Consider the following 26,291-nt stretch of genomic DNA (forward strand, 5'->3'; position numbering starts at 1 on the left):
TCTCAGCTTTCTTTCTCATTATATTCCCCTCAGTTGACTTTTCTCTTTTAGTTTCCCTCTTGCTTTTCTCTCCCCTTGTATCATCTGCTCTGTTGCCTCCTTTTTCTCCCATCCATTACCATTGCCTAAGGCTGAAACGGCAAACCACTTACAAGGTGCACCTTTATTCCTGACCGTTGATGTTGTACAGAGCAAGATGTTTTCCTGCAGTTCTGTATTTGTTAAAAAACAGGTAAGAAACTGCAGATTACCTGTACAAATACAGCACCCTTATTGCCAAGATGTACTCCCACCCTCAGTAAAGCGTTTCAGCTCTTTACTTAATTATTTCTCACTTTCTGTTTTCATTCCTTTTCTCTTATCCCAGTCCTTGTGTTTTTTGCTTTTTTTTTTTTACATACCCGCTCTGTCATATCCCATCTGTCTCTTCCTTCCCCGTTCTACTTCTCCTCCACTGTTTGATTTGAGGAGCCCTGGAAATCTGAGAGAGCTCTGCAGTATCAGGTAGATGACACCCAATCCCTCAGTTTGTTCATGCTCATGTGTCTCATGGCTCTGAATGGAAGTAATACATGACCTGCCAAATTACTGTACCCCGTGTCCCTTATTCACCTGCAGCTTTCCTTAATTGTAAGTGGAGACCAGCTAACAAATTGTGTAATTTGACCAATTAGCACTATGTTTAGAGAAACTGTAGCAGTGGTCAGGGAGGAAGTTGACCCAGTTGTGTTGGGTGAGTGACCATGTTCAGCAGGCAGTCTATCTCTCTCTCTCTCTCTCTCTCTGGATCTCTCTCTCTCTCTCTCTCCCTCTCTGGATCTCTCTCTCTCTCTCTCTCTCTCTCAGGGTCAGACAGAGGAGGATTGGCAGAATGTTCAGATGGCTATTTTGGGTAGCTGTGACTCATGGTAACCCCTGGTTACTGAATAGATATGTGTGGGGAAGTGGCAAGACACAGGCAGCCTATCATAATTCCATGAATAAAATCAAGTCAGAGGGAAAAAAATAAAATAAAATACACTGGCATTACAAGCACTTTGCTTATTTGCTGAGTGATTTGAATGCTAATGTTAGCTCTCTGCAAACTCTTTAGTTTTTGTTTTGAGGGGATTAACCCTTTCAGGACCAAGCATTTTTTAGTGGGATGCTCCCCCAGGACCAGGTGTTTTTTGGTTGTGTTTGACTCTCTTCCTATAAAAATTCACTAAAAATGGGGTAAGAAGAATAAAATCAAGGTTCTGGAATGGCCTAGTTAAAGACCCGATTTAAATCCTGATTGAGAATCTTTGATATAAGTTGAAGAAGGCTGTGCACAAGATAAGTCCTCGGAATTTCATTTTGAATTGGCATTTTTGGAGTTTTGCAGAAAAATTGCTGAAATAAATAATTGTAGACATCTGTTTCTTGTAACTTTTGTTTTTCGTCATCCACAAAAGCAAAACTTTTACTACAAAAGATTTGTCCTGAAATTCTTTGTTTTTGAATAATTTCTAGAAATTATAAATTCCCATTGGGGTATGTAAACTTTTGACTGCAACTGTGTGTGAGTAATTTATATATATATATAATATTGTTTGTGGGGTCTTTCCTTAGAGACGTGCCACAGTGTCACGTGACCACAATATGGCAGCCATATTGAGTCAGAGGTCAATGTTAAGGTTACGTATGCCATTTGTTTCAACCTGTGACAGGGTGGCTGGGCAGTGACGTCAAGGCAGAAGCAGGAACGTAAACAAACTGACACCAACAGTACTGCAGTTAAAGGCGGTGCCGTTTTATTTTAAATACAAAAATAAATCAAAGGTTTAAACAAAAAGAAACTTGCTCACATTGCGAAAATAAAAGGTTTAAATAAAACAAATCTTGAACACAAAATTATAAATACAGGTCAGGCTGGGCAGGCGCTGTCACTGGTCCTGTATATTTTTAAAGTTTAAGTTTCATTTGCTATCTCTCTCCTCGTTCTCTCCACTCTCGCTCCTCATACACCCCACCCAGAGCGCAGAGAGCTGCAGGCTTTTATGCAGGTGACCATCTCCCGATTTAGCAACAAATTAAATCACTTAATTAATTCAGGAGATGGCCACCTTCTGCACAAGGTTTTTAATTTATTCCTGGCAGAGGACGAGCACCAATCTCGCCTCTGCCAGAACACGTTAAAATAAAACAAAACAATATCAAAACCTACGGCGCACGGCCCTCGCCGTCATTTAAATACAATAACTAAATACAGAAATAATAACAGAACACACCACGCCTCGCCGTCATAAATAATAAATACATAAACACAAAATAACACGGGCAGAGGGGGAGACCCCGTTCTAAAAATAAATAAATAATACATTTTACAGGGCTCCTCGCCCCGTTACACAGCCCTACAAATAATAAGTCTGTACATCAAATGGTTTCTAAGATATGAAGTATTGAAAGTGTGTCAGGTTTACACATGCATCCCTTCAACAAATGCACAATTACTTTGTCTTAAATTATTTCGGTTGAAAGGAGGAGAATATAGGGTGAAAGCTAGACACAATCTGACCAATGGAAGGCTTGTTGCTCTCAACCCCATACTATATCCTGAGGCCTTGGGGAAGACTGAATTCCTTAAAGGATTACAGGATTAGGAATCTGAAAGGTGATGCAGTTGCTCAGAGGACAGGAAGTAAAAAGAGCAAGAGCTGCAGTGGAGAGATCTACAGTGAATGCATCTCTCAACGGCAGCCCTTTTAATTAAAGGCCACTGATTGAAAGATATTGGAGAGGATTAGGTGCTCTGAGGAGTCTGAACCAGTGTTGCTAGAAAACACATGCCTCCCTCCACTGCACTCCCCCTGGTCATGCTCACTCTTCATGGAGCTGGCTGAGAGACGCTGCTGAGAATTGTTGAGTCTCAAGTCTCAAGTCTCCTTGTCATCCCTTTCACTGTGTGTTTATTTAGAAGAGGCTTTGCTCTTTATTTATACTGTGCAGGGATGGCAATAAGACTCCTATTGCACAGTTGTTTCACCCATTCCAGGTTTTACTACGAGCTTGATTACCCCACTGTGTGTCTTATTAAGCTCATAGTAAAACCAGGAACGGCTATGCAATGGGAGTCGCATTTCCATCACTACTCTGTGTCATTTGATCTTTCTCAGAGTGGGTAGAATGAATAGGGGGGGGTTAGGAAGCTTGTTAATCCTTCACTCATTTTACTGTTAGAACAGCATCATAAGCAGCCAGAGAATCGGACTGTGACTGATAATTCGAAACAGTTCAATATCTTGACTGATATACACATGCATGCAAAGAAAATCAAGATCAATCTTCAAGGCCACATTCTATATGTAAATTCTTAATAAAGATTACAAGGTACTGTCAGGAACATTACATTTGTCACACAGAAAAAGTAAACCAAGTCCTCTAACAACCTCAGTGACAAGTAATGATAATGCCTTCAATTTAGCTTAAAGATTGGGTTCCTGTTTCTCTGTCCATCTAAAAACAAACTTGTTTTTTTAATATATTTTCTTTAGCTATTCATCGTATAATATTAAGCGTCCTCCTTTACCTTTTAACACTGCATGCAAGATGTAAGTATGTGGTTTATTGTTTGCAGAAGATGCAGGATGATTAAATGGTTTTAGATGCAGATAAATAGTTTTTTTCTTGTAGCATCAGAGTGTCCAGTATCTAAAGCTAGCTTCATGTACCGTTAATGCTACATCAGTGATCTGTGATTGGGGTTCAGGCTGACGGCAGGACATGGATTTATAAATTAATAAAATCACAATGTACCTATGAATAGGATAACACTAGTAAATCTAATTGTATTTTGTACTTCTTCTGATAATAATAATAATAATAATAATAATAATAATAATAATAATAATAATAATAATAAATTAATTACTCATTTAGCAGATGCTTTTATCCAAAGTAACTTGGAGACTGGGGGGTGAACTGTGCATCAACAACTGCTGCTGCAGAGTCACTTACAATAGGACCTTACGAAGGACGGAGTACAAGGGGGTTAAACAACTTGCTCAGGGACTATTGACACTGAACCAGTTAGTAATAACTTGGATAAACACAACAACGTTGCCATTCTAAGTTCATATCTAGTTTTGAAATCTCAGATTTCTATTTGTGTACTGGATTTCGGATTTCCTTCAGGAGAGATATCGGGGTGTTGCTAAGAGCCTTGTATGTCCTCTTTCATGCGTGACATTGCAGGGACCAATGGGGACACAAATCTAAGATGAAAGAAGCCTCTGCCAAGCTGAACTGTAACCGCAGAGAAGAAAAGAAGAATGTAAAACCGCTCCTATGCTGCTCCGAGCTGCAGAGCTGAGAAACGGAAGCTGACCTGTGCGCAAAAACAAAACTGCGGTTACATTCAGGAACTGGCTTTCAGAACAAAACTGCTTCACGGATCAGGCAAGCGAGAAGTTTAAAGCGAGTTACTCATTTCAATACCTGTGCTTCAGAATGGTGAAACCGCATCATCTTCTTTTACTGTACCATTTTTTTTGTTTTAATAAAATAGTGCTCAGTATCAAAAGGGACTCAACTAACTGTTACACAACAGAAATCTGGGATTTCGTTTAATGAATTGTGCTAGACAAAGAGAAAGAGGTGTGATAGCTTTTATTGGACTAACTAAATGATAATTAAACGCAAGCTTTGGAGACCTCAAGGTCTCTTCTTCAGGTGAAAGTAGGAAAGAGAAAACATCAATCTCATCTATCATCTCTGGACTGATAAGGCTACCATTTCATCTATCAAAGAATTGTGCTATCATTTTGCGCTTTGGTTTTTCATTGTCTAGATTGCTGGATAAAGGTAACACAAATACCTTTATCCATTTGTGACTTGGAAACGTCTGAGGAGCGCTTGAAGCAACTTGAGTCTGGGTTTCCAAAGCTCAGCACTCTTTCATGTGTTTAACACTGGGGCACTAGAACTTTATGAAGCCGTTTCATTGACTAATTATACCTTACTGCAGTCTAGTAACAGGAGATTCCAGATGAGCCACTGCTTCATTGCCAGGCTGCCTTTTTACAGAATTTAAAACATTTACCATTTGTTTTATAGTGTCATCAACACTCAACTGAAAGATAGTAATAAAGAAATACTTTATTTATTTAGTTGTTCTTGCTCTTGCTTTCTTATTAATATTTGTCAGTTTTTTATTCATGTTAAGCGCATAATAATAATAATAATAATAATATCTTTATCATGTTCTATTCATCGTGGTTAAATATCATGTAGCAAAGTGATGATTCATGACTTGACACCTATCAAATAAGCTCTCCAGGGCATTGCTGAACTGTTATCCAGGTAGCTCTTGGGTTGTTATGCATGGGCCCTCTTACAATTCCTAAGCAAAGAGATGTCGTTCCCTAGGACTGTGTGTATATCCAGTGCTGTGCTCCCAGCTGGATTTCATGCTTTATTGCTTTGTGATAAAAACACATTTACACTTCCATTCTACTTCTGAAGTGCTGTAATATTGAGCCATGCAGCTTCAGTGTGATACGAGTGCTAGATTCCGTTTAATTTATGAAACTTATAAAATTTATATAGTTTAAACGTTAAAATTAATAACATTTTGAGAGAGTGCTATTACTTAATTTTAAACAAATGTCTTGGCATGAAAGGAACTATATAAAATAAATTTGATTGATTGAAGTAGCTTTTTAGAAATTATTGCATACACATCTGTAAATAGGTCTTCTGATTTTCAGTGTTTTACCTCTGTCTTTTCTACTCTCCTTTAAAAATGCAATTGATACCTGCTAAGCTGTTCGTGTATCTCAGTCACAACTGGGTGTAACCATTTCAATAGAAAACATGTTAACTAAAGCTTTTGACGCATTTTCAGCCTTTCCTTGAGCAGTATAGCATATAAAAACCATTAAAACAAATTAACATTGAATGTATTGGAGCTGTCTTCCGTCTTGCTTTGTGTGACGTCCTGTCGTTGACTCGCTCTATAGTCACACATAGTATTCTATTGAACGCTTGTCCCGTTCCTGTATTATGTAGCTATTGTTTTGTTATGGCCACCCTTTGTTGGTTTAAAGGCTTAGGCACACACATACTTTTTGTTACTGTTTTTCCTTTTGTTATTTTTGCCCCCGAACGCTTTGCATTCCGACACAATTCACCCTGCCAGCGTTCACTGGTGTGGGGGGCTGTCAACGATATGATGTAACAGCGGCGCCAGAAAAGTTCCAATATGGCAGCCTGCATTTCCAGCTGACCCAGAAAACTGACAAAAAAATTGAAATACTGGCAAAACGCTTGACTTTTTAACAAAATTGGCGCAGCTAGACACATTTGTTATGTATTCAGAGCATTCAGGGGGCCTTGTTATTTTGAGTACAGTTCCCCTTTAATAGTAAAATTGATTTAATTGATTTTTTTTCTGAAACGACTAAATGGGCTTTGAAATCGTAAGTCTTACTTTTTCATTTAAAAGCAATAGCGACTCTGTGTTATTGTCAATGCAGTTACGCATTACGATTGTAATAAAGTGTGTCCAGCATAAAATACTTTCTTTCTCATTATGGCTTAGTACATGAAAAATGAAGGCTTGGCCGATTTTTTTAATAGCCCATTTAAGTTGTTTCACAGAGAAAAAAAACCTAAATGAAATATATTTTACTTAGTTGTAATTGACATACACTAATGGTTTAACAGGTATCAGTTTAATTCTTAAAGGAGAGTAGGAAGGTCGGGGTAAAACACCGAAAATCAGATGCCTTATTATACGATAATGATCTGTTTTGATTAAAGGGTGAGAATGAATTGCATTATTACAATGTTATGCAGTCTAATTATTCAAACAGTGCTGAAATCCAAATCGCTAATCTATCCTATTTACTGTGTAGAAGAGACAAGAACTAGTTATCTTCACACCAAACAGACATTTGCAGGATCAATACTCTGTTAAAATAAATAAATAAATAATTTACTAATGGCAATAGTTTGTTCTTGTCTGACTGGCAGCAGTAGGAAGAACGAACACCAAAAGATAAACCTAAAATGTAAGCAATCTTCTGTCTTTAAAAAAACAAAACAAACAAACAAAAAAAAAACATATTAAACATCTCTCTAGTCTCGGTCTCAGAAGAGCAGTTGCAAACTCAACTGACATCTCCCTCGGTAGGGTGCAAACTTAAAAAAACCCATCAACACAGCATTCTGTAATCTGGCTCAACAAAAGACATTCATTTGTTGAATCCTGTTCCTCCACAATTGAAATTGATTGCATGTCAGTTGCGATCATTTCAATAGTCAACCTTTGTTATGTTTTCATGTGTTTATCGTATTTCCTAGCACTGCTAGCATACTCTTACATTGCTGTTTGTCTGGGCCCCATCTCCTCTGCGTGGTATCCAGCACCAGTAGTAGAGGCACACATCGTAAGCATGGCCGTAACTAACTATGAGGACACCGAGGTCATGTCCTTGGTTGTTTTTGTGCATCATCAATGCTGATGCTCGTGTAAAAATTCTGGTAAAGTACAAAAAACTCCATAATTTTCTCTGTTGGTTTGCCGTGTAACATAGATTTGGAGGTTGAATAGTAAATACCAAGCAGTCATGTAAATCAGTAGCAGTCACGTGAGCAAAAGCATGCTGGCCATTGGGAGGTGAATGTCCAGTGACAATGATGCCATGTGACAAAGATAGGAAGTAGACAGGTGAGGGGGGGGACTCTTGTAGCCGTTATTTGCTCTTGTTCTTAATATTTGGCCTGCACGTTTCTGACAAAGTTTAAACGGTTAAGCAAAATTAAAAACGTTTGACACTTTACTCATGTTTAAACAATTTACACCCTTAGTGGCTGACCAAGTTGAGTGCTTGTTATCGGTAAATAAATAGGATTTTCGCATCACTGGGGGGGAAAAAACACAACACAGCAGTTAGAAGGAACTCCAATCAATATTCCTGGAAAACAAGACCCTAACGCTGCAACAGATAAAAACGGTACCTAATAGACCGACCTTTCAGTATATGAATTAATGTTGCCACAGTTTGTTAAATTAGGCCGGTGTACTGTAGCTACTGGACATGATATTAAATTACTGTTGGAACAAACTGCATATGCTATGTGATCAGTTGTAAAAAAGCAACATGCCTTTCTCTTTATTTTCCCTCAGGTGTATGGGTAGGTGTCCACATTTTTTGTTTAGTGTTTTTTTACTTCAGATGTAGAAGTACCTGCTCTGCTCAATGAAATGCAAAGAGGAGAAGTTATCACAAAACATAATTTCAACTGTACCTCAAACGGTCATGTTATTGACAGTTCTAGCATTGCAGATGTATCCTATATAAAGTAAATAATAAAATAATTGTATTATTAATATTCGTTAACCTCTGCCTTAGAAACTACTGTTGTAAAAATCCAGATCCAAGAAGCTTCATTTTTTTTTTTTTATTCTTCCTCAACAGATCTACGAAAAACCGTACAAACCTCCTGAGCAGAATGAAGGAGAAGTTCAGGGAGACTTCCTTGGGGAAACAATGAAACCAAAGTACCAGTCCAAGAACACTCCACATCATCTGGAGTGGTCCACAACACCAGCAGGGGGATCCAACTCCCAGGGTACTGTGACAGAAACGGAACCTACTGGAGAAACAACAGGAATGAGTAAGAGCTCTGCTGCAGACACCGTGGCCATGCTACCTAAACAACAGCTAAATAAGTCCAGTGGGAGCCCTGCAGCTAGTCCATTCCGCACTGGGACTTCCAGCACAATAATATGGACACCAGGAATGGGTTCTATACCACAGGCTTCCAACCAGCCTGAAAGCACTGGGATGAGTCTTTCCATGCTGAATCACAAGAGGGTGATACAGGAGGTTGCTGAACAAATGTTTGGAAACATCAAGAGAAAGTATGGCAGAAAGGACTCAATGAGGGGCCTTGGATCCCAGAACCTGGGGAGGCAGTGGATTAATGTGGCCACAAAGGAGTCTGAGGGTAAGAACCAAGAGAATATCACAGAGAAGTATGTACAGCCTGATAAAACAACCAGGGAGCTGCCGAGTGGAGCCAGTGCTTTCACTGGGAATGGCAAGGAGAAGGAGGGAGATAGTATGCGGGGGTCCATTTCTATCCAGACACAGGCTTCCATAGGGCAACCAGGACGGAAGAGGAGATATCGCCGATCATTTAAAGGTCAACTCCCTGTTCAGAATTCAGCAGAAAAGACTCTGTCTCAGCTGGCTGAAAAAGATGAAGGCAGCAAGAGTTTTTTAGACTCGTCTCCCACCTGCTTTAACAAGAAGGAATTGAGAACATCCAGAATTGAGGAGAAAGAAGGACAGCCTGAAGCTGTTGAAATGACTCAAGGTGAGCCCACTGAGAATGGTAGAAGCAGACTTCGAAAACAAGGAGCTGTTGGGAGACCTAAACTGTTTTTGGAAGCTGGTAGGTCCAGGAGCATGCAGGTTGAAATCAAACGTCCAAAGCAAAAGGCCAAGCAGAGATGGACATCAATCAAGTCGAAAAATACCAGCCTCCAGACTACCAGCAGCAGTTTGACTACTGTTGTAGAACCACCATCAGCTTTTCCCATCACCCCCTCAAGCCCACTGTATACCAACACAGACAGTCTGACAGTCATCACTCCAGTCAAGAAGAAGAGGGGACGGCCCAAAAAGCAGCCCCTACTAACAGTTGAGACTATACATGAGGGCACCTCTACCAGTCCTATAAGTCCTATTGCACGGGAGCCACCAGGGGCTGTGAAGAAAAGGAGGAAGAAAAGGAGTTTGGCAAAGCTGGTACAGATTGCTTCAGCAAATGAGGCACCTGCGAACCATATGAAGCTAAATAAAAAAGTGAGGAACTTGGGTGTCCTAGATAAGAAAACCATCAGGACAATTAACAAGATGAAAATGGTCAAAAGAAAGAATATCCTAAATGAGATCCTGTCTTGTTCTACCACCAGCAGCAGCTTGGCTATGAAGTCTAAGGTCCCCATGTCAGGTGCAGTTTCCACTGTGGCATCAACGATTGAAGCTCGGCTAGGCAAGCAGATTAATGTGAGCAAGCGAGGGACCATCTACATCGGCAAAAAGAGGGGGAGAAAGCCCAGAGCCGAGGTGCAGCTCCAGCAAGAAGAGCACAAAGTCAGTGAAAAGCACCCTGTGCCTGTTTTAAGACACTATGAGAACCCAGCAGTGCCTTCCAACCCACAGCCCACAGCTGGGATGCCTTTACCTGGGTCAGCACAGCCACCTGCTGTCCAAGCTGTGGGGCCTGGTGGGAACCTAAGCCCTGCCAGCACTGAGACCAGTTTGCAGGAGCTTAAAACCATGCCAAACCTGCAGCCCATCAGTGCGTTACCCACCAAAGCTCCGAAGGGCTTGCATGGCAGCAGCTGGAAGCTTTCTCCTCCAAGGCTTATGGCCAACTCACCTTCCCATCTCTCTGAAGTGGCTTCTCTAAAGGAGGTGACCCTGTCTCCCATCAGCGAGTCCCACAGTGAGGAGACCATTCCAAGTGACAGTGGGATTGGCACGGACAACAATAGCACATCTGATCAGGCTGAGAAAGGTCCAGCATCCCGCAGGAGGTACTCCTTTGATTTCTGCACCCTGGATCCTTCAGAAGCTGCTGCTGCTGCACTACAGGCCAGCAACAAAGCCAAGCGAGGGCACTGCCCTAAGCACGCAACTGCGGTAGCAGTAGAGACCTACCTGTCCCACGAAAGTCTGAAAAAGCAGAAGCACCGGCGTAAACGGAAGGGTCTCCAGAGCCGAGACGACCTGCAGTTTCTGGCTGACCTGGAAGAACTTATTGGAAAGTTCCAGGTCTTCCGTGTCTCCCACCGGAGCTACACCTTCTATCATGAAAACTCATACCCTAGCATCTTCCGGGTCAACTTCGACCACTACTACCCTGTGCCGTACTTCCCCTATGACCCTCTGCACTACCTTCGCAGGAACTCCGAGGTAAAGTCCAAGAAGAGACGTGGCAGGCCAGCCAAAGCCAATGAGCCGATGACAAAGATGCCTTTCCTCCAAGGGTTTGGGTACCCAATTCCCAACGGCAATTACTATGCACCCTACGCAATGCCTTATACGTCGATGCCTATTGCAACCAATATGATGAACCTGGGCTACTATGGTCAGTATCCAACTCCTTTATACCTGCCTCACACCCTTGGTGCAGCAACTTCCCCATTCATGAGACCAACAGTCCCTCCTCCCCAGTTCCATTCTGGTGCTCATGTGAAGTCAACTGCCGCTGCCAAACACAAGACCAAACACGGTGTCCACCAGGGGCCCTCTGCTGGCATAGGTGATGCCCAGTCCACCCTTGGGGCTCCTAAGGTTGGGGGCAGCTGCCTGCCTAGTGGCCGCCTCCACAAGCGCAAACATAAGCACAAACACAAACACAAGGAAGACCAGCTCTCTGGCTCGCAGAGGGAAGATCTTGGGGGACTCTTCAGTGGAGCCAAGAACCCCAGCTACTTGAACCTGTTGAGCGAGAGACTAGGAATGTCTGACAAAGAACCCTCCTTGCCCAAACATAAGGAGAAGCAGCGACACCAGCAAAACACAGATGCGCTGCCAAGGAGTTCCAGAAACATATTTGAAGTAGACACCCTCTCCATGCTGTCCCTCTCCGAGTCCCAGCAATGGAAGCGTTCTCGAGACCGAGCCGAACCAGCTGGAGACTTCTACGATCCCATCAGCCGGCGGCACTCTGAAAGCACCAGGAGCAGACAGGAGTCTGATTTGTTCGGGGACGTTCAAGCTTCCAGGGATAGTGAATCTGGCCTTGGGGGCAGGAGACGGAGCCTGGAAAGCTTTGGGGTGTATCGGGAGCAAAACATGGGCCCATTTAAGAGTAGCCAGAGTGAGAAGATGTACAGTTCCCCATCAGCAGCATCAACAAGTAAGAACATATCTAAAATGTTTATTGCTCATATTGCATGCTAGTTAAATGCCTTGAGCCATTAATACAAGTACAAAGTTCAGTGTCTCCATCCAACACTTGTTTTTGTTTTGCTTTGTTTTCCTTTTTGCATTATTGCAGTGGATTATCCTGGTTCAGATGAAGATAACTCATCATAAAAGCAATCTCATACTCTTACAATCACAAACTTTTTACAACTAAACTCAAAAGCAAAAAAAGCTGTTTCTTCATGAGGCAGAATGTTGGTTGACATCACAATGGTATCCAATGGTCACATGTTGTCATAACATTTTTATCACATGAAATGTATGACCGCTTGTGTTCAGGGTAAGACTCCTACAGAAAATAGTGGACGTTTTCCTGTGCGCAAGGGGTTCTGCGACCTGTCAGGCCCCCAGTGAAGTCCAGGGACAAAGCCAGCGCAGTTAATTTTACACCTAATAAGATGAAGATATTCAGTGGAGAGCCTGGGTCCATGAAAATCATACTTTTAGTTGGATGGGAAGATGTTTATTCCCAGCCCAGAATAAAGAAAAGGAGACCCTCACTCTCTAAACTAGGAGGGCTATCCTTGCCTGCTCTTGAGAAATATTATTCAGCTGCAAGGCTATATTCAGTGCAATACTGGATTTCCATAAATGTTAATGCCGGATGTACCCACATGAAACCATCTCCTAACTGGTCCCAACAAACAATTAAAAGTTAAAACAGTTATTATATTAAATACAATAAATGTTTGGTATAATGTTTAAATAAATGTTAGACAATGATTATTTAAAACCAGAGAACAAAGATGTATTGTCCACAAAAAGAGAGGCAACTAACAAGGCCTTGACATCACATATTCACTGCGATAAAATACATCCTTCCTGCTTTCCATCATTGGTGTATTATTTATTTAATAATAATAATAATAATAATAATAATAATAATGGTCATCATAATCTTTGTTAGATAATGTCCTTCATTATAAGGATCCTAAAGCTCTTTACAAAGAAAAAGCCATAAACAAATTCCATGCAATTGCAGGTTGCAAATAAAAACTAAAGCTTAAAAGAAATCTGACAATAGCCAAACACTTCTGCCGTTTTTACATATAATATAGTATCCCAAAGTGCTTTTGCAATAACAGCTATAAAGACCATACAGACACCACAGATCACAGAAATAAAAAACAAGTAAACAGAATGCATATCATTAACCCTTTGCGGTTCATTACAGCGCGCCTCGGGTGCATCAGGTCCAGTTTATTTTCACACGCGCAGTTTATTTTAGACGCGCTGTTTAAAAGTATTGTTTTCACAGTAAAACAGGTTTAAAAGGCACTGCATATCAACAGGACACTCAGTACTGCATCTCCAGTCCCGCCCCACCCCTTGTTCGCTGTATTTTTCACATACCTCTTCATAGTCGTGCATACCGATAAATCATCTTCTGATCACTCGTTTTATCACCAAACTCCTCAATAATGCGATCCAAGTCATTATTTTATTACTATAACTTGGGGTCTACTTAAATCGCGGTAAATTTACGTATTTTTCATGGGTATGTTGCGGAATAAAATTAGGATTTCGCTGACATTTTGCGGACCTGTTTAAACATTAAATTAACCTAAGTAGACAGCATTTTGGAGCACTATAGAGCCTAAAAATAGTGGTACTTGCTTCCTTAATGAAACAGAGTGCTGTCATTTGTTAAAGGCAAGCATGCAGCATCCCCCTGCAGTTGACTTGCCCATACATTGAAACTGCATGTTCTGCATCCACTGAATTGGTTGGAAGTTAAGGCAAATCTTTGCCAAGTTATACAGATGCGGATATCGATTAGAAACCGCCCAAAATCTCGGTTACTCGGGCATCTGGCATACTTTAATAAAGGCAATGTATGCAGCACGTTCGTTTTCATATTATTTGTCCCATCCAATAATTTATTTTATTAGTACCGAGTCAAAACAAAGAAAACATGGCTATTCAGGTCTAAAATTCCAACTGCGAAAAAGTAAGCAGCAGGTTGAAGCGAGGTGGCTGTGCTGGATCGTTTTAGTACTGATTTAACTTGAATACAGGAATACTTTTTGTCTGGGCTGACTTTCCACTTTGGTTTCTGAAAGCTGTTTATTTTACGTTCTGTTTAGCAGCCTCTGTAGTAGCCTTTTGTTTAATGTGTGATTCTGAAGCTAAATAGCGATCGATCGTATTTTCTCCAGAGACACATTGTATGCAAAACAATTACCTCAGTCTGCATTATTATTATTATTTATTTCTTAGCAGACACCCTTATCCAGGGCGACGTACAATCGCAAGCAAATACAAATATATTCAAGTGTTACAATATAAGTCATACAATAAGAACAAGAAATACAATAATTCTCAAGTGTGACAAACCACAATTCAATAATACAGCAGATAATAGTGAAAGTTACATCAGGATATGATTAAATAGTGATAGTTACATCAGGATATGATTAAGTACAAAATACTACAGATTAAACACTTGGCAGATTACAATATTCTGAGGTACAGGATTAAATGCAGTAAAATAGGGGGCAGATAAGAGCAAAATAAAGCATATTTAAATGAAGGGTGATAGTGTCCCAGGATACAACAGAGGAGTTCTACAGGTGCTGTTTGAAGAGGTGAGTCTTAAGGAGGCGCCGGAATGTGGTCAGGGACTGGGCAGCATGTACAGTTTCTTTGGGAAATATCTTGAAACGATCATCAGCCAAAATAAACTTTGCTTTTTTGTCGTCCATTTCTACTATTTTACCTCCAATGCTGAAAACTAGATTTTAGCAACCTGAATCAAAACAGTGCAGCACCAACTTTGTCCCACCCCCTACTGCACAGTACAGATCACATAAAAGCAGTAAAGAGAGGCTGATTAAAACTTTGTCATTTGAATAGTAAACAAGAACGTTAACCGCTTTGGAGAATTTTTTTGTGTAAATATTATTTGTGGACATTTTTTGTTTGTTTGTTTTTTGCTTAAGTGCAATGCACACGGGACGGTGAAGGAATTAAAAAGGGCTGTCTACAGAAGGAAGACACGTAGTTTGCGTTGCTTGCGTTACGCAGTAGTTCATTTAAACGAGGTTTCTTTTTTTCCCCCTCTCTGTACTTGTTTGAATGCATTGGCCCCTAAGAGGTGAATTTCGCGGTGACCCCTCAATTTCACGACTAGAGACCTGTTTTTTACGTCTTTTTGATGATGTCGGACAGGGTCTGGCATTGGACCAGAAAGAGAAAATTGTAATGTCGGACCTGGTCTGACATAGGACCACATAGGGTTAAAAAAGAAAAAGAAAAACATTTAAAACATCGGACAAAATAGCAGGTCACAAATAAAAAATAACACAACAAAATGAAAGAATGGAAGGCTTTATATTATAGCTTATAAACAGTGTCTGTAAATACCGATACGATATTACATAACTTTTGCTTTATATTATAAGCTTTCACAATTATTTTCAGCACATCGAGAGATCTTACTAGGAACGCAGAATCGAGGAAGGAGGGAGGCAGTGTAAATGCTGTTTTTCATCGAGTCTGTCTGTCTGTTTAGTTTGTCCGTTTTGGAAGAAAAAAATACAAATGTCTTAACTGAATCGACACATGTTATTATGTGATAACATTCTTTAAAAAAATAAAATATAATTGCCCTCTAAAAACCAGTTCACGCTGCCACTTATCAATTTCAGCACAAAGACTCCAGTGACTGCGTGTGCTCCAGAGCTCCAGAGAGCACACGCACTACAAGGAAAAACTGCGTCGGGAACATTAAACGATGAAATATTAGGGAGAAATAAAATAGACTACTATTCAAGATAAATAACAATGAAGATGGAGTGTGAAAAATGGCGTTTTGCCAAAAATAGTCCACCCACATCCACCCCCCAGTCTAACACTGCTTGTGTTGTATAAAAGAGTATTGTGGTATAAAACTATGATGTATTATGAGTTATGTAATATACCATAGATCAACTTAAAATTGTGGCTCCTTATAGCAGCTTTTAAAAAGTATTCAATGAAAAGAATAACTGCGTGCATGATTAACTGTGTGCAACTTTTTAGTGCAATTATGTAATTGTAGAATTGCATACAATTCCAGAAACAAACTGTTGTCTGTGACAATTGTTTGTTTTTTATTTGGTATTTTGAAAATTGCTTTTAGAATAGTGGTGCCATATTTAAAATGTAATTGTAACATTTGTTAGTTATAAAAGTACATTGAGATATCTGGCTGGAATGCATTCCCAGAAGAGGAAGCGGGCATATCTGTTTATTGATTGCTAGGTGCTTGAACTCTTTCTGATAGTGACTAGTATGTAACCAGTCAGATGTAGGTTATTCAGAGCTACAACAACAAAAAATCTATTTACTTTTAAATGTGATATGTATAGATAGATAAATTAAACACCAGACTTTTTATTTATTTATTTATTTATTTATTTATTTATTTATTTAAAGCTCTCCCCCCAAGCACCAGCCTCTCAGAGATATATGATTCACTCATTTTCTGATTTATTTTCTGCAGAAATGTAATAAAGGCTCCTTGTGTTAAAAAAACCTGGAAAGAAGCCAGGAGTTTAATGAATCTGGCCTACTCTACTGAAGGGGAATTGCAAGCCCAGGGCTCAGTTAGATTACATTCCCACTCCCTTGGGGGAGAGGGAGGGGGGAGTTGAATCACATACGTTCTCTGCACTTCACAGAATTTTAACTCTAGTTAAAATTAAAAGGATTTTTTTTACATGCATGCATAGAAAATTGTGCCACAGCTGTGCCCTTGACTGTCATTTGTTAAGAAAAATTGCAGAGACTAAATTGTTTTCTCTTTTTGTAGGATTATCCGTTATGTAGATAGCATTTTTTCACATCTGTCTTTTAATTAATTTAAAAAAAAAATACAAACACACAATTTAAATCGTGTGTGTGTATATATATATATATATATATATATATATATATATATATATATATATAAAAAAAAAATAAAAGATTGAAGAGGAAGGTAAAGTCTAATTCTATAGTTAAGGTAATACAGTAATTTTGTCTAATGACCAAGGTGTGGGAACCTCTTGCTTCAATAAATTAACATTATTCAGAGTGTTGTAATTTCCTATGTTTTAAAATGCTTTATCCAGTTTTGAAATACATGGCACAAGTCAATCAACTGCTTCCCTGCAAGGTAGTACATTAACAGGAAGTAAGCATAGTGCCTGCTAATCGACACAGCTTCTCAAAAAACCCAAAGACAATCCGATTAGCAAGAGGCAGGAGGAAGGGACATTTTGCAGCAATCGTCTCATCCCTGCCACCACCAAACCCAGCCCAAGTGGATCAACCAGTGGGACGTTTCCCTCAAAATTCTGACAAACATGTCGAGTAGAAGACATTCTCGATTTTGTTTCTGGAAAGCATGTCAATTGTTGTACTTTGTGCATCTTGGGTCAGGGGTGTAATCAATCGTCTTCTTCCTCCTCATCCTGTTTTATTCTTATCTCTGATTTGTTCTGGGTTAGGTTTTGTTCTAAGTGTTGACAGATTTTCCTTGAAGTCTGATTGGGAGTGTTGTTCCTCTAAGTAAAGGTCTTAAATCTTGGATTATTTGGTACATATTGCTACATTCTTCATGGAATACCAACCAGAAGGCAGGTTTGTTTTAGTTGTTGCGTGTTTTGTTTTTTTCTTGCCATTGTTTGTTGTGTTGACTGTGTGTCTTCTTGATCTCTCCATTTTAAGAGCATCTTTCTGGTCCTGAACATGTTTGATTGTGTGTCCCTCTGCTGGACAGTTTCTGCGTAACGCTTGGATAATGGAATGGCATTAAACTAGGATTGTAATGGGTTGACTGGATTAGGCGTGACGCACACACTTGTTTTGATAGATCTTTCTCTTGAGGATGCTGTGGTGTCCAGGGTTACTTGCCCTGTGGGTGGGTTCAATTCAAATTCAATTCAAATGAGATGCTCTTCCTTCATGTCTAGCCATCAGCACATACTCATTTTCAACTGACGGGACCTTTTTTAAGAGTCGTTCACACCTCATCCAGTGGTAAGTGAGTGTGTGTTGTTTCTGTGAGTAATATGCCAGTTCAACTTGAGAAATATATGATCTTGACCTCAGTCAGTTTTAATATATAATAGTACTTGTGCTGTTTCCAAACAACTGGTCAAGTTCTATTTTTACACATCCCTGGAGGGTAAATCTAGCAGCTGTGTCTGCGCTGCCATGTTGAGATGCATCTGAGATTCAGATTTCATATTTGCAGTGTTACGCTACTGCATGCAAATGTGCCAGTGACATGACCTTCGGCTGTGGGTATTCACATTCCATGTGCTTTAGTTTACTTTTTTTTTTTTTTTTTTAAAGTTGTTTTCGTGTTTGGTACACAGTTGTATTCCATTATTCCCATTGCCTAATTTTGATGTAATATCTAAATTGTGAAGGAAACTGCACACTTGGTACATTAGTGTTTGTTTTGACAGAGTACTGCACTTTTAACATTAATTATCTAGCATATTGCAGGGAAGAAATATTCTCAATAAGCCAGAAATACTAGTGGGCCAATGCGCTGGGCATAAAAAATATGTGTTATTTGTTAATTTGCTATTAAAGGAGTTAGATTTCAAACAAACGTTTCATAAAATGTGCTTGCGCCAGACAGATATTCCACCTTGTGTATTTAGGAACCATCAAGTAAAATTGCAGTAACAAAGTTTTCAGTCTTTAGAGGAAGTCATTCCAGGAGCATGCTTGTGATCTACTGTACCTCTGCCTTTATCGATCCACGGATTGGGTCTGTGGTAATGCCCTCGTGCAAACTGCATTCCACTTTTACCATTGGATCCATTTATAATGCTTCTGCTTTCTACTGTCAACAAGGAGCTGCCCAGCATAACGAGCTGAGATCACAGCATAAATCTTGATCATTTATTTGTATAAAAGACGAAGCCTACTTGTAAATTATGTACCGACAGCGAGAAACAGCCGGAGCAAGGTTAAATGAAATGAGGCACAGCGTCGAAATAATTTGTACAAAACTGAAGGAAAGACTGCCAGTCTCCAGCAGACCATACCTCACATGATGTCTGAGTGAAATCTGATAATGAAGGCCTCATACATGCTTCCCTCATTGGCCTTTACAGAAACAAGGGTAAAGGTGCTGAAGCCACTCCTGTCAAACGTGAAATCTTATTTCTATGAGAATCATTTGGAGTGTGAACTTATAAGGGAGTAGAAGCAATGAACAGCTCTTACCAATGTATCAATTTCAAAAGTATAAATCTGCTTTCCTTTTGCATTTAAACTTCTTGTGCTGTTTCAGTGTGTACATGCTGAAGTAAATATGCGCACACCTTTTACCAAGTTACCGTGCTCTTAAAATCAAGCCCTAAGTATGAAAAGTGAAAAGCACTCGCTTGAACTCCCAGTGATTTGTCTCCTGTTATTTTAAAGTGTTGTGCTCGTTTCTGTATGTGAATACATGCTGCCCTGTAGCTATGACAAGATAACAGTGCTTCACAGGGTTAACTAGGCTGCCGTTTGATGCATGCACTTGACCAGTGCTGTGCTGCACATCAGACACCACACGTACAATTGATTCAAGGACTGCTGGTACTTTTGATGTAAAGTTCGCACAGTACTTTGTGTGTCCTCTGGAGACGGTTGCCTGTGTTTTAGTTCTGGTATTCATCATCTCTCTAGAGCTTTTCTGTGCTGTCATCTTGTTGTTTGTTCCCCGGAGTGAACTACAGCACTAGAGATGAGAGAGTGTGATCCACCTCTTGATGCCTTTGGGAAGGATCTTAGTGGTGAAGTGTTGGCAGGGGTTAGCCAGAAAATCAGCTCTTAGCTGAGCTTAACAACCAGTGAAAGCATTGTAGATAAAAAACAATACAAAAAGTATGCTCTATACCAGTGGTTTCCAACCTCGGTCCTGGGGACCCACTGTGGCTGCTGGTTTTCATTCCAACCGAGCTCTCAATTACTTAACTAGATCCTTAATTGAACTGAGCATTTGCTTAATTAGACCTTTTTGATTGTTTTCAGTTCTTAAACAGTTGCAGGGTTAAAGTTACTTATAAAATGGTATAGCTAACTTGAAATATGCAATTGTTAAGAGCTGAAAACAATTAAAACGGTCTAATACAGCTAATTAGCAATTCAATTAAGGGTCTAGTTAAGTAATTGAGAGCTCAGTTGGAATGAAAACTAGCAGACACAGGGCGTCCCCAGGACTGGTTTGGGAAACACTGCTCTATACTATCTTACTAAACCATAGTGCAGCTATGGCTAAGTTTTGCATCACCCTATAGAATTAGCACATTTTGCGTCATAAATTCAAATGAAGCCTGCTTATGTTAACATATTCAATTACACACTGCTTTGTAGTTTTCCATATCTGACAATTGAAAAATGTGACATTTCGAAATCTAACATGAAATACTGTACTACTATTATGGCTTCTGGTATACTTTTGCGATATCATTTTGAGGTTTCTTTGATTCACATGATGTTTTTTTTTAATTATGTCTCGGTCCTAAGATTTCAGGTGATTCAAAGCTTTTGGCCATAGCTGTAGCTTGTGCCTACCATAGTTATTCTACAGTGACTGATCTGACTGGTCTAGTGGAATGTAATGTCATGCTGTATTATGATTTTTTCTGTATAATAAAATATATACACAAACAACTGTTAGGAGCTCTTACTGGAAATCTGCGGCTTCCCTCCGTGAACACAATACAAACTTAGATTCCTGCAAGAGCTATAAACCTTTATGCTTTCAGGAATTCATTGTGAGCGTTAGTCTTTACTTTATAGCTCTCTTCTCATTCAAGCTGTCTGGTAGGAGCCTATTACTCTCATTAAAAGACCTTGCAGTTAGGGGCTCCCGAGTGGTGAATCCAGTAAAAGCACTCGCTAGAGTGCAGGATGCGCTCTATAGCCTGGACGTTGCCGGTTCGAGTCCAGGCTATTCCACAGCCGACCGTGGATGGGAGCTCCCAGGGGGCAGCGCTCAATTGGCTGAGCGTCGTCCAGGGGGAGGGAGTGTTAGGTCGGCTAGGGTGTCCTCGGCTCACCACGCACCAGCGACCCCTGTAGTCTGGCCGGGCGCCTGCGGGCTTGCCTGTAAGCTGCCCAGAGCTGCGTTGTCCTCCGACGCTGTAGCTCTGAGGCGGCTGCACGGTGAGTGTGCAGAGTGTAAAGAAGCGGGCGGCTGACGGCACACGCTTCGGAGGACAACATGTCAGCGCAGGGGTGGTAGCGGTGAGCTGAGCCTAAAAATAATTGGGCATTTCAAATTGGGGAGAAAATAATAAAAAAAACTAATTGGCAATGACTAAATTAAAAAAAAAAAAAAAAAAAAAAAAAAAAAAGACCTTGCAGTCGTCTCTCCTGATGACTTCCTGCCCAAGTGCAGAGTTAAGGAACAGAATGCGACGATGTTGTCAAACTGGCCACACGTACACACACACACACACACAAAGCAGTATGTTAGTTTAATTATCATTTGGCTTGGGGTTCTCTGTGGCTTTGCATTAAGCAGGTGCTTGTGATTGATGCTGTTAGCCAGTTTAATTTACAGAGAACAGAAATTGGAAATACATATTTTGCTTTATGCTTCACTTTTCATTTTTGTGGTGGTAATTTGGATTGCTAGTGGTGTTATCTGCCACTTAATTATATAGTAATGTTAAACACACACACACAGATGCAACTAGGTAGTGCTCAATCTGTAGATCTTTAGAATTGTTTCTGGTCATTCCTGTGGCTTCCAAGATAACTCAAACATCAAATACTTTACTATTCAAAGAAATGAATGTAAAACCAATTAAGGGTCCTATTCACTGTTTTTAAGAAATGTTTTGTAAAGGACTGGGGTTTTTTTAAGCCCATTTTGAATTAATTAATTTCCAAACTGTTTTTGAGACGGTTACAAATGTATTTTTAGTTTTTTTTTGTTTTTTTTTTAGTACTTTATAAGTGTATTTACACTTTTATTCAAATAAAAACAGGGCTTTAAAAAAATAAAATCCTAAAGCTAGTCCTTAACGTTTTGTGAATAGGGTCCTATGTTTTGCATTTACTCATTGTGACCCATGAATCTTATTTTTTTTTTATTAGCAGACAGTACAATATTTAACTGCTGCAGAGACACTGAGCATATTGTTTAGCCACTAGACCGGAAGAGAGGTGAAATGTCAACTGTGTTTATCCTTGTTGCTCTCAAGGTCTGTAATTGACCAACAAGGTCTTCAAACATCCGATGAGCCTTTCGGAGCACAAAATATTGACTTGCCCTCAAAGCAGAGATCTGTGGCAGAGCTGTCTTTTGACCTTTCAGTATCCTTCAGAAGTCAATAAAAACACACGTTTGGAATCTGTGCTTTGACAGTAAATGTGTTCAGGGAATATTTTAACCTTGAACTCCGGGCTCCAGTTACCATGACAACAGGAAGTAGGCCTCTGCATTCAAGAGGGAAGAGGGAGCGCAGAGGCAAGTCCATAAATCAGTGTCCCTAATGAAAAACATGGTGTGCAGGTAGAGATTCAGAGGATAAATGGCTTGTGATGGTCCCTTTTGAAAATTAATGTCTCTGCTACATGGTTTGTTGGAAAAGAGGAAGCATGCAAAAGGTTTTTGGTGATTAATGGAGGTCAAGGAGCAGGAAGGAAGGGTTGATTTATAACCCTTTAGATTTTAAAAGCAAATGAAGAATTTTATCAGGGTAATCTCTGCAGTGTTTATTATTACAATTTGTATGCGGAGCAGCCATCGTGTGTTGTTTATTTATTTTTGTTTTGTATTGTGAAGCTGTCTTTTTAAATTGGCGTGAAGAGTGCAGTGGCAAAAATAAAATCTATTGAGAATACTATCAGTATGCCCACTAAGGGGGTGTCAGTTGAATAGGGATTTATTTTAGATAAGAGGTGGAGGCGGGCAGGGGATCAAACTAAACAATATAGTGGTGAATGTTGCAGCTGCGCTCATTATGGAAATGGATCCTTCCTTCCCTTTAACAGTCATTACACATGACCTTTACTTGAGCTGTAAAATACTCCACTAACTCAGATTCGTTCCCCCTGCCTCATGCAAATCCCTGATGCGAAATTATTAGGAATAAAGCACACACAGCATTGCTGAACATATATAAGTATGTTGAAGGAGGTATATTTCCCAACCCCGCTGTGACGGCAGTGTTGTAGCTTGGCATCTTGACCTAGAAGTGTTGATAGTCTGCATTTCCTCCTGTCCTGCATATCCTGCCGATGCTCAATAGTGCTTAGTCCTGATGACTGGACAGCTCACCCTACAGAATGAGATGTAGACATGTGGGTTGATAGGCAAGTGATACTGATCTGTTTGGCAACCATGACTGCTTGTCACCTGCTTTACTGCCAGTAGTGCAACTCGAGGAATCTATTCAATATAATTCAATGTTGTTTTTTTTTTTATTTTACAACCTTTTTGTAAACAGCATTTCAGATAGCAGGTGTTACCTGTAATCCGGAGGCATATTAAACACAGATGGCTTAACCTCCTTGAATCCTTGCTTAAAATGCTTCCATACATATCTTAAGATACATAGTACACTAGGTAATATCAGACCTTCATTTCAACCGGAAATCTTTTGTGTTCCATGTCTTTTTTGTGTTGCATCAGCGAGAGTTATGGGCAGGCAGGTGTAAATAACGAAAATGTTGCCGTTATGCCACAGAGGAGTGTGTTGTACAACACATTACTCTGATTAAATTAGAATGACACCCAGTGTGAATCACAAATTATGCTCCGGCAATGTTTTGCTTTGATTTACAGCCGCACTGTAAAAGCTGAACACCTTATTAAAAATGACTAAGGATTATTGCTTTAAAAAGCTTCATTATAAAAGCAACAGCAGAGCCTATTAGCTATTGAAATTGTGAGGGGACATATAAAAGTACAGACTTGATTTTTAAAATCCTTATGTGAAATAAAACCTACAAGCTTATTGCAGCTGTGGCGTGTTTAAAAGTCAGTTGATCACACTGCTCCCTCATTCTTATCAAAAAAAATTATCTTGAAAATGGTGAATAAGTGAAAGGCCCTTTTTTATACAGTTTTTACTGTCAACGTGGCCTCTCACGGAATTAACCGAATTCCTGAATTATTGGATATCGAGGGAGCACGGGCTGTGGGAAATACTGCTTACAGCTATAGCATTTGAAATAAAATGTCAAAAGAACTATTCCAGAATTATACAGGCTGCAAAGATTTTTACTTTGTCTTCATCTGACAAAAATCGACTGCAGTGTGAATACTAATGTAGGATGACTGGACTAGAATACATAAATATACAACTAAACTATACCTTTTATTTTTTTCCATTTCTTGACGGGTACTCTTAAGTGTGGGTACAGCTCTCTTAGTTCAATTTAAAACCACTGGCCGGCCCCTGAAGGAAACTGCGCCGCAGGAAGCACTGCTTTTAACTACCACACAGACTAGAACCACAGGGCACTTTAGAATAGATGGGTTGGCAGGGATTCAATTAAACATTCGAAGACCTCCCTCTAACGGAAAGTGCGGTGTGTCTTTTGGGAGTAAATATTAAAAACTTGTAACATCAAACTTTTTTCTACATCATTTGACCGAGCCACAGATGATTCACTTCATCTTATCTGGGTATTGGTTCTGTCTTCCATTACTGTCTGAGTTTTCATTAGTTTATGCAGCCTGGAGCTGATTCTGAGATGCAAAGATGGTTGGTACATTTTAGTAGATTTATACCTTGTGGAATTTTTTTTTTTCACTTATGTATAAATGTTTTGTAGCTAGATGGGTATACATATAAGAAAGATGAAACATAATTAGCCCAGTAATGCCCATTTCTGTATGACATATGATACAGTGCTTAGCTACCCCTCACACTCCTCACATCCCAGCATTTTTCATGTGCAGCATTGTGTTGCCAGATAGGGGGAATTGTTTTGTACAAGAAAGAGAATCTAGTTGCATAAATAAAGTAGCTTTTCTCATTTTCAAAATGCTTGTGCAGTATTTAGTTGAGAAACTGAAAGTTAAAGATGCAGAACGAGGAGTGCATAATTGCCCGTTCCCAACCCTTGTTGTGTTATGATTAAAAGGTTAACAATTCACTTAGAACAAAGAGATTTACAGAAATGACAGCCTTGATTTAGTTGGTCCCCTGCATGTCTGCCAACGCATCATCCTTTTAACAGTGATAGTCTGAGGAAGCCTGTCTCTGAGCCAGTCACACAGGCACCAGTGTGTTGGCACCTGTCCATCCAACCACTCGTCTAATGGAGGTTGGGAAATTGAACTCCAGAATATATTTGGTTCAGGGTAGGGGGTTAAGCCTATTTGTTTGGTTCAGGGTAGGGGATTAAGCCTCTACGTTTGGTTCAGGGTAGGGGATTAAGCCTGGATGCCAAGTATTTCTTTCTTTTGGAAGAATGCCATCTCAGCTCTTTAATAGTCCTGTAGTAGTCGGACTCAGTGTAATATATTGTGTGAAAGTGCTCAGTGACCCCTGATACACAGCTGGAGCATTGGTAGGATACTAAATCGGAGGGAACAGTGCTCCCTACAGAGACACCAAAGAGTTTCTTCCATCTACATACCAACCAGGCCAGAGTTGATTTATTTTTTTGTGGTGTTGACTGCTTTTTTGTCTGTTCGCAAATGTGTGTTGTATTGTTTTTTTTTCAGTGGCCGCAAAATTAAGTTGGATTGCTCATTTAGCAGCAATTCTCACATCTGAATGTGGAGTTTGCTATTCAGACACAAGGGAAAAACTCAAGAGGTGAAGAAAAATGTCACGCATTGAGTGTTCTGGTACCAATGCGGGAGGAGAAGATACTTTCAAGGTGGAGAATAATGTGTGTGATAGTTCTTGTGCCCGTGATAGGAATAGTTGGATAGGCAGACAGCTCGCCCATCAAATACATGTACAGAAGAGTATGGCTCAACACCAGCTCTGCGTTGCTCATTCTATCTATTACACTTCTAATGCACTAATGCATTTTGTTCTAATAAATTCGCAAGCCTAGTTATTTTGGAAACCTGCCCAATCTAAGGAGATGAAGGAGAGGAGGGAGTCCTCCAAGGACAGCTGTACTCAGGGTAGATTTCAGAGATGGAATACATTTGCTAGCAGCATTTTGAGGGCAAGGCTGAATCTGTGAACTAATTCCACAGGAGGCTGGCGCCTGCAGAATTTCTGTTTTTGGTCTGGGCTTGGTTCCAAAACCCAGAAGTGGAAAGGCAGCGAATGAATCACCTGTGCCTCTTAGCCACTCTGTTTATCACTTGAGTGTACAGCTTCTACGTGAATGTACTTCTAGTCGTACATAAGGTTCATA

At 40.0% G+C, this 26,291-nt stretch overlaps 1 protein-coding gene across 3 annotated transcripts in view; it reads left to right on the forward strand.

The window, feature by feature from the left end:
- LOC117403969 (SET-binding protein) overlaps positions 1 to 26,291 on the forward strand; it is an 83,671-nt gene that overhangs the window by 50,989 nt on the left and 6,391 nt on the right. For all 3 annotated transcript variants that reach the window (XM_034925600.2, XM_034925598.2, XM_058996016.1), the window contains one exon: positions 8,445 to 11,904. In XM_034925600.2, the coding sequence (XP_034781491.2) occupies positions 8,445 to 11,904 (3,460 nt within the window). The remainder of the gene's footprint in view (positions 1 to 8,444; positions 11,905 to 26,291) is intronic.

The sequence above is a fragment of the Acipenser ruthenus genome, chromosome 1, assembly GCF_902713425.1.
Source record: "Acipenser ruthenus chromosome 1, fAciRut3.2 maternal haplotype, whole genome shotgun sequence".
NCBI classification, from domain to species: domain Eukaryota; kingdom Metazoa; phylum Chordata; class Actinopteri; order Acipenseriformes; family Acipenseridae; genus Acipenser; species Acipenser ruthenus.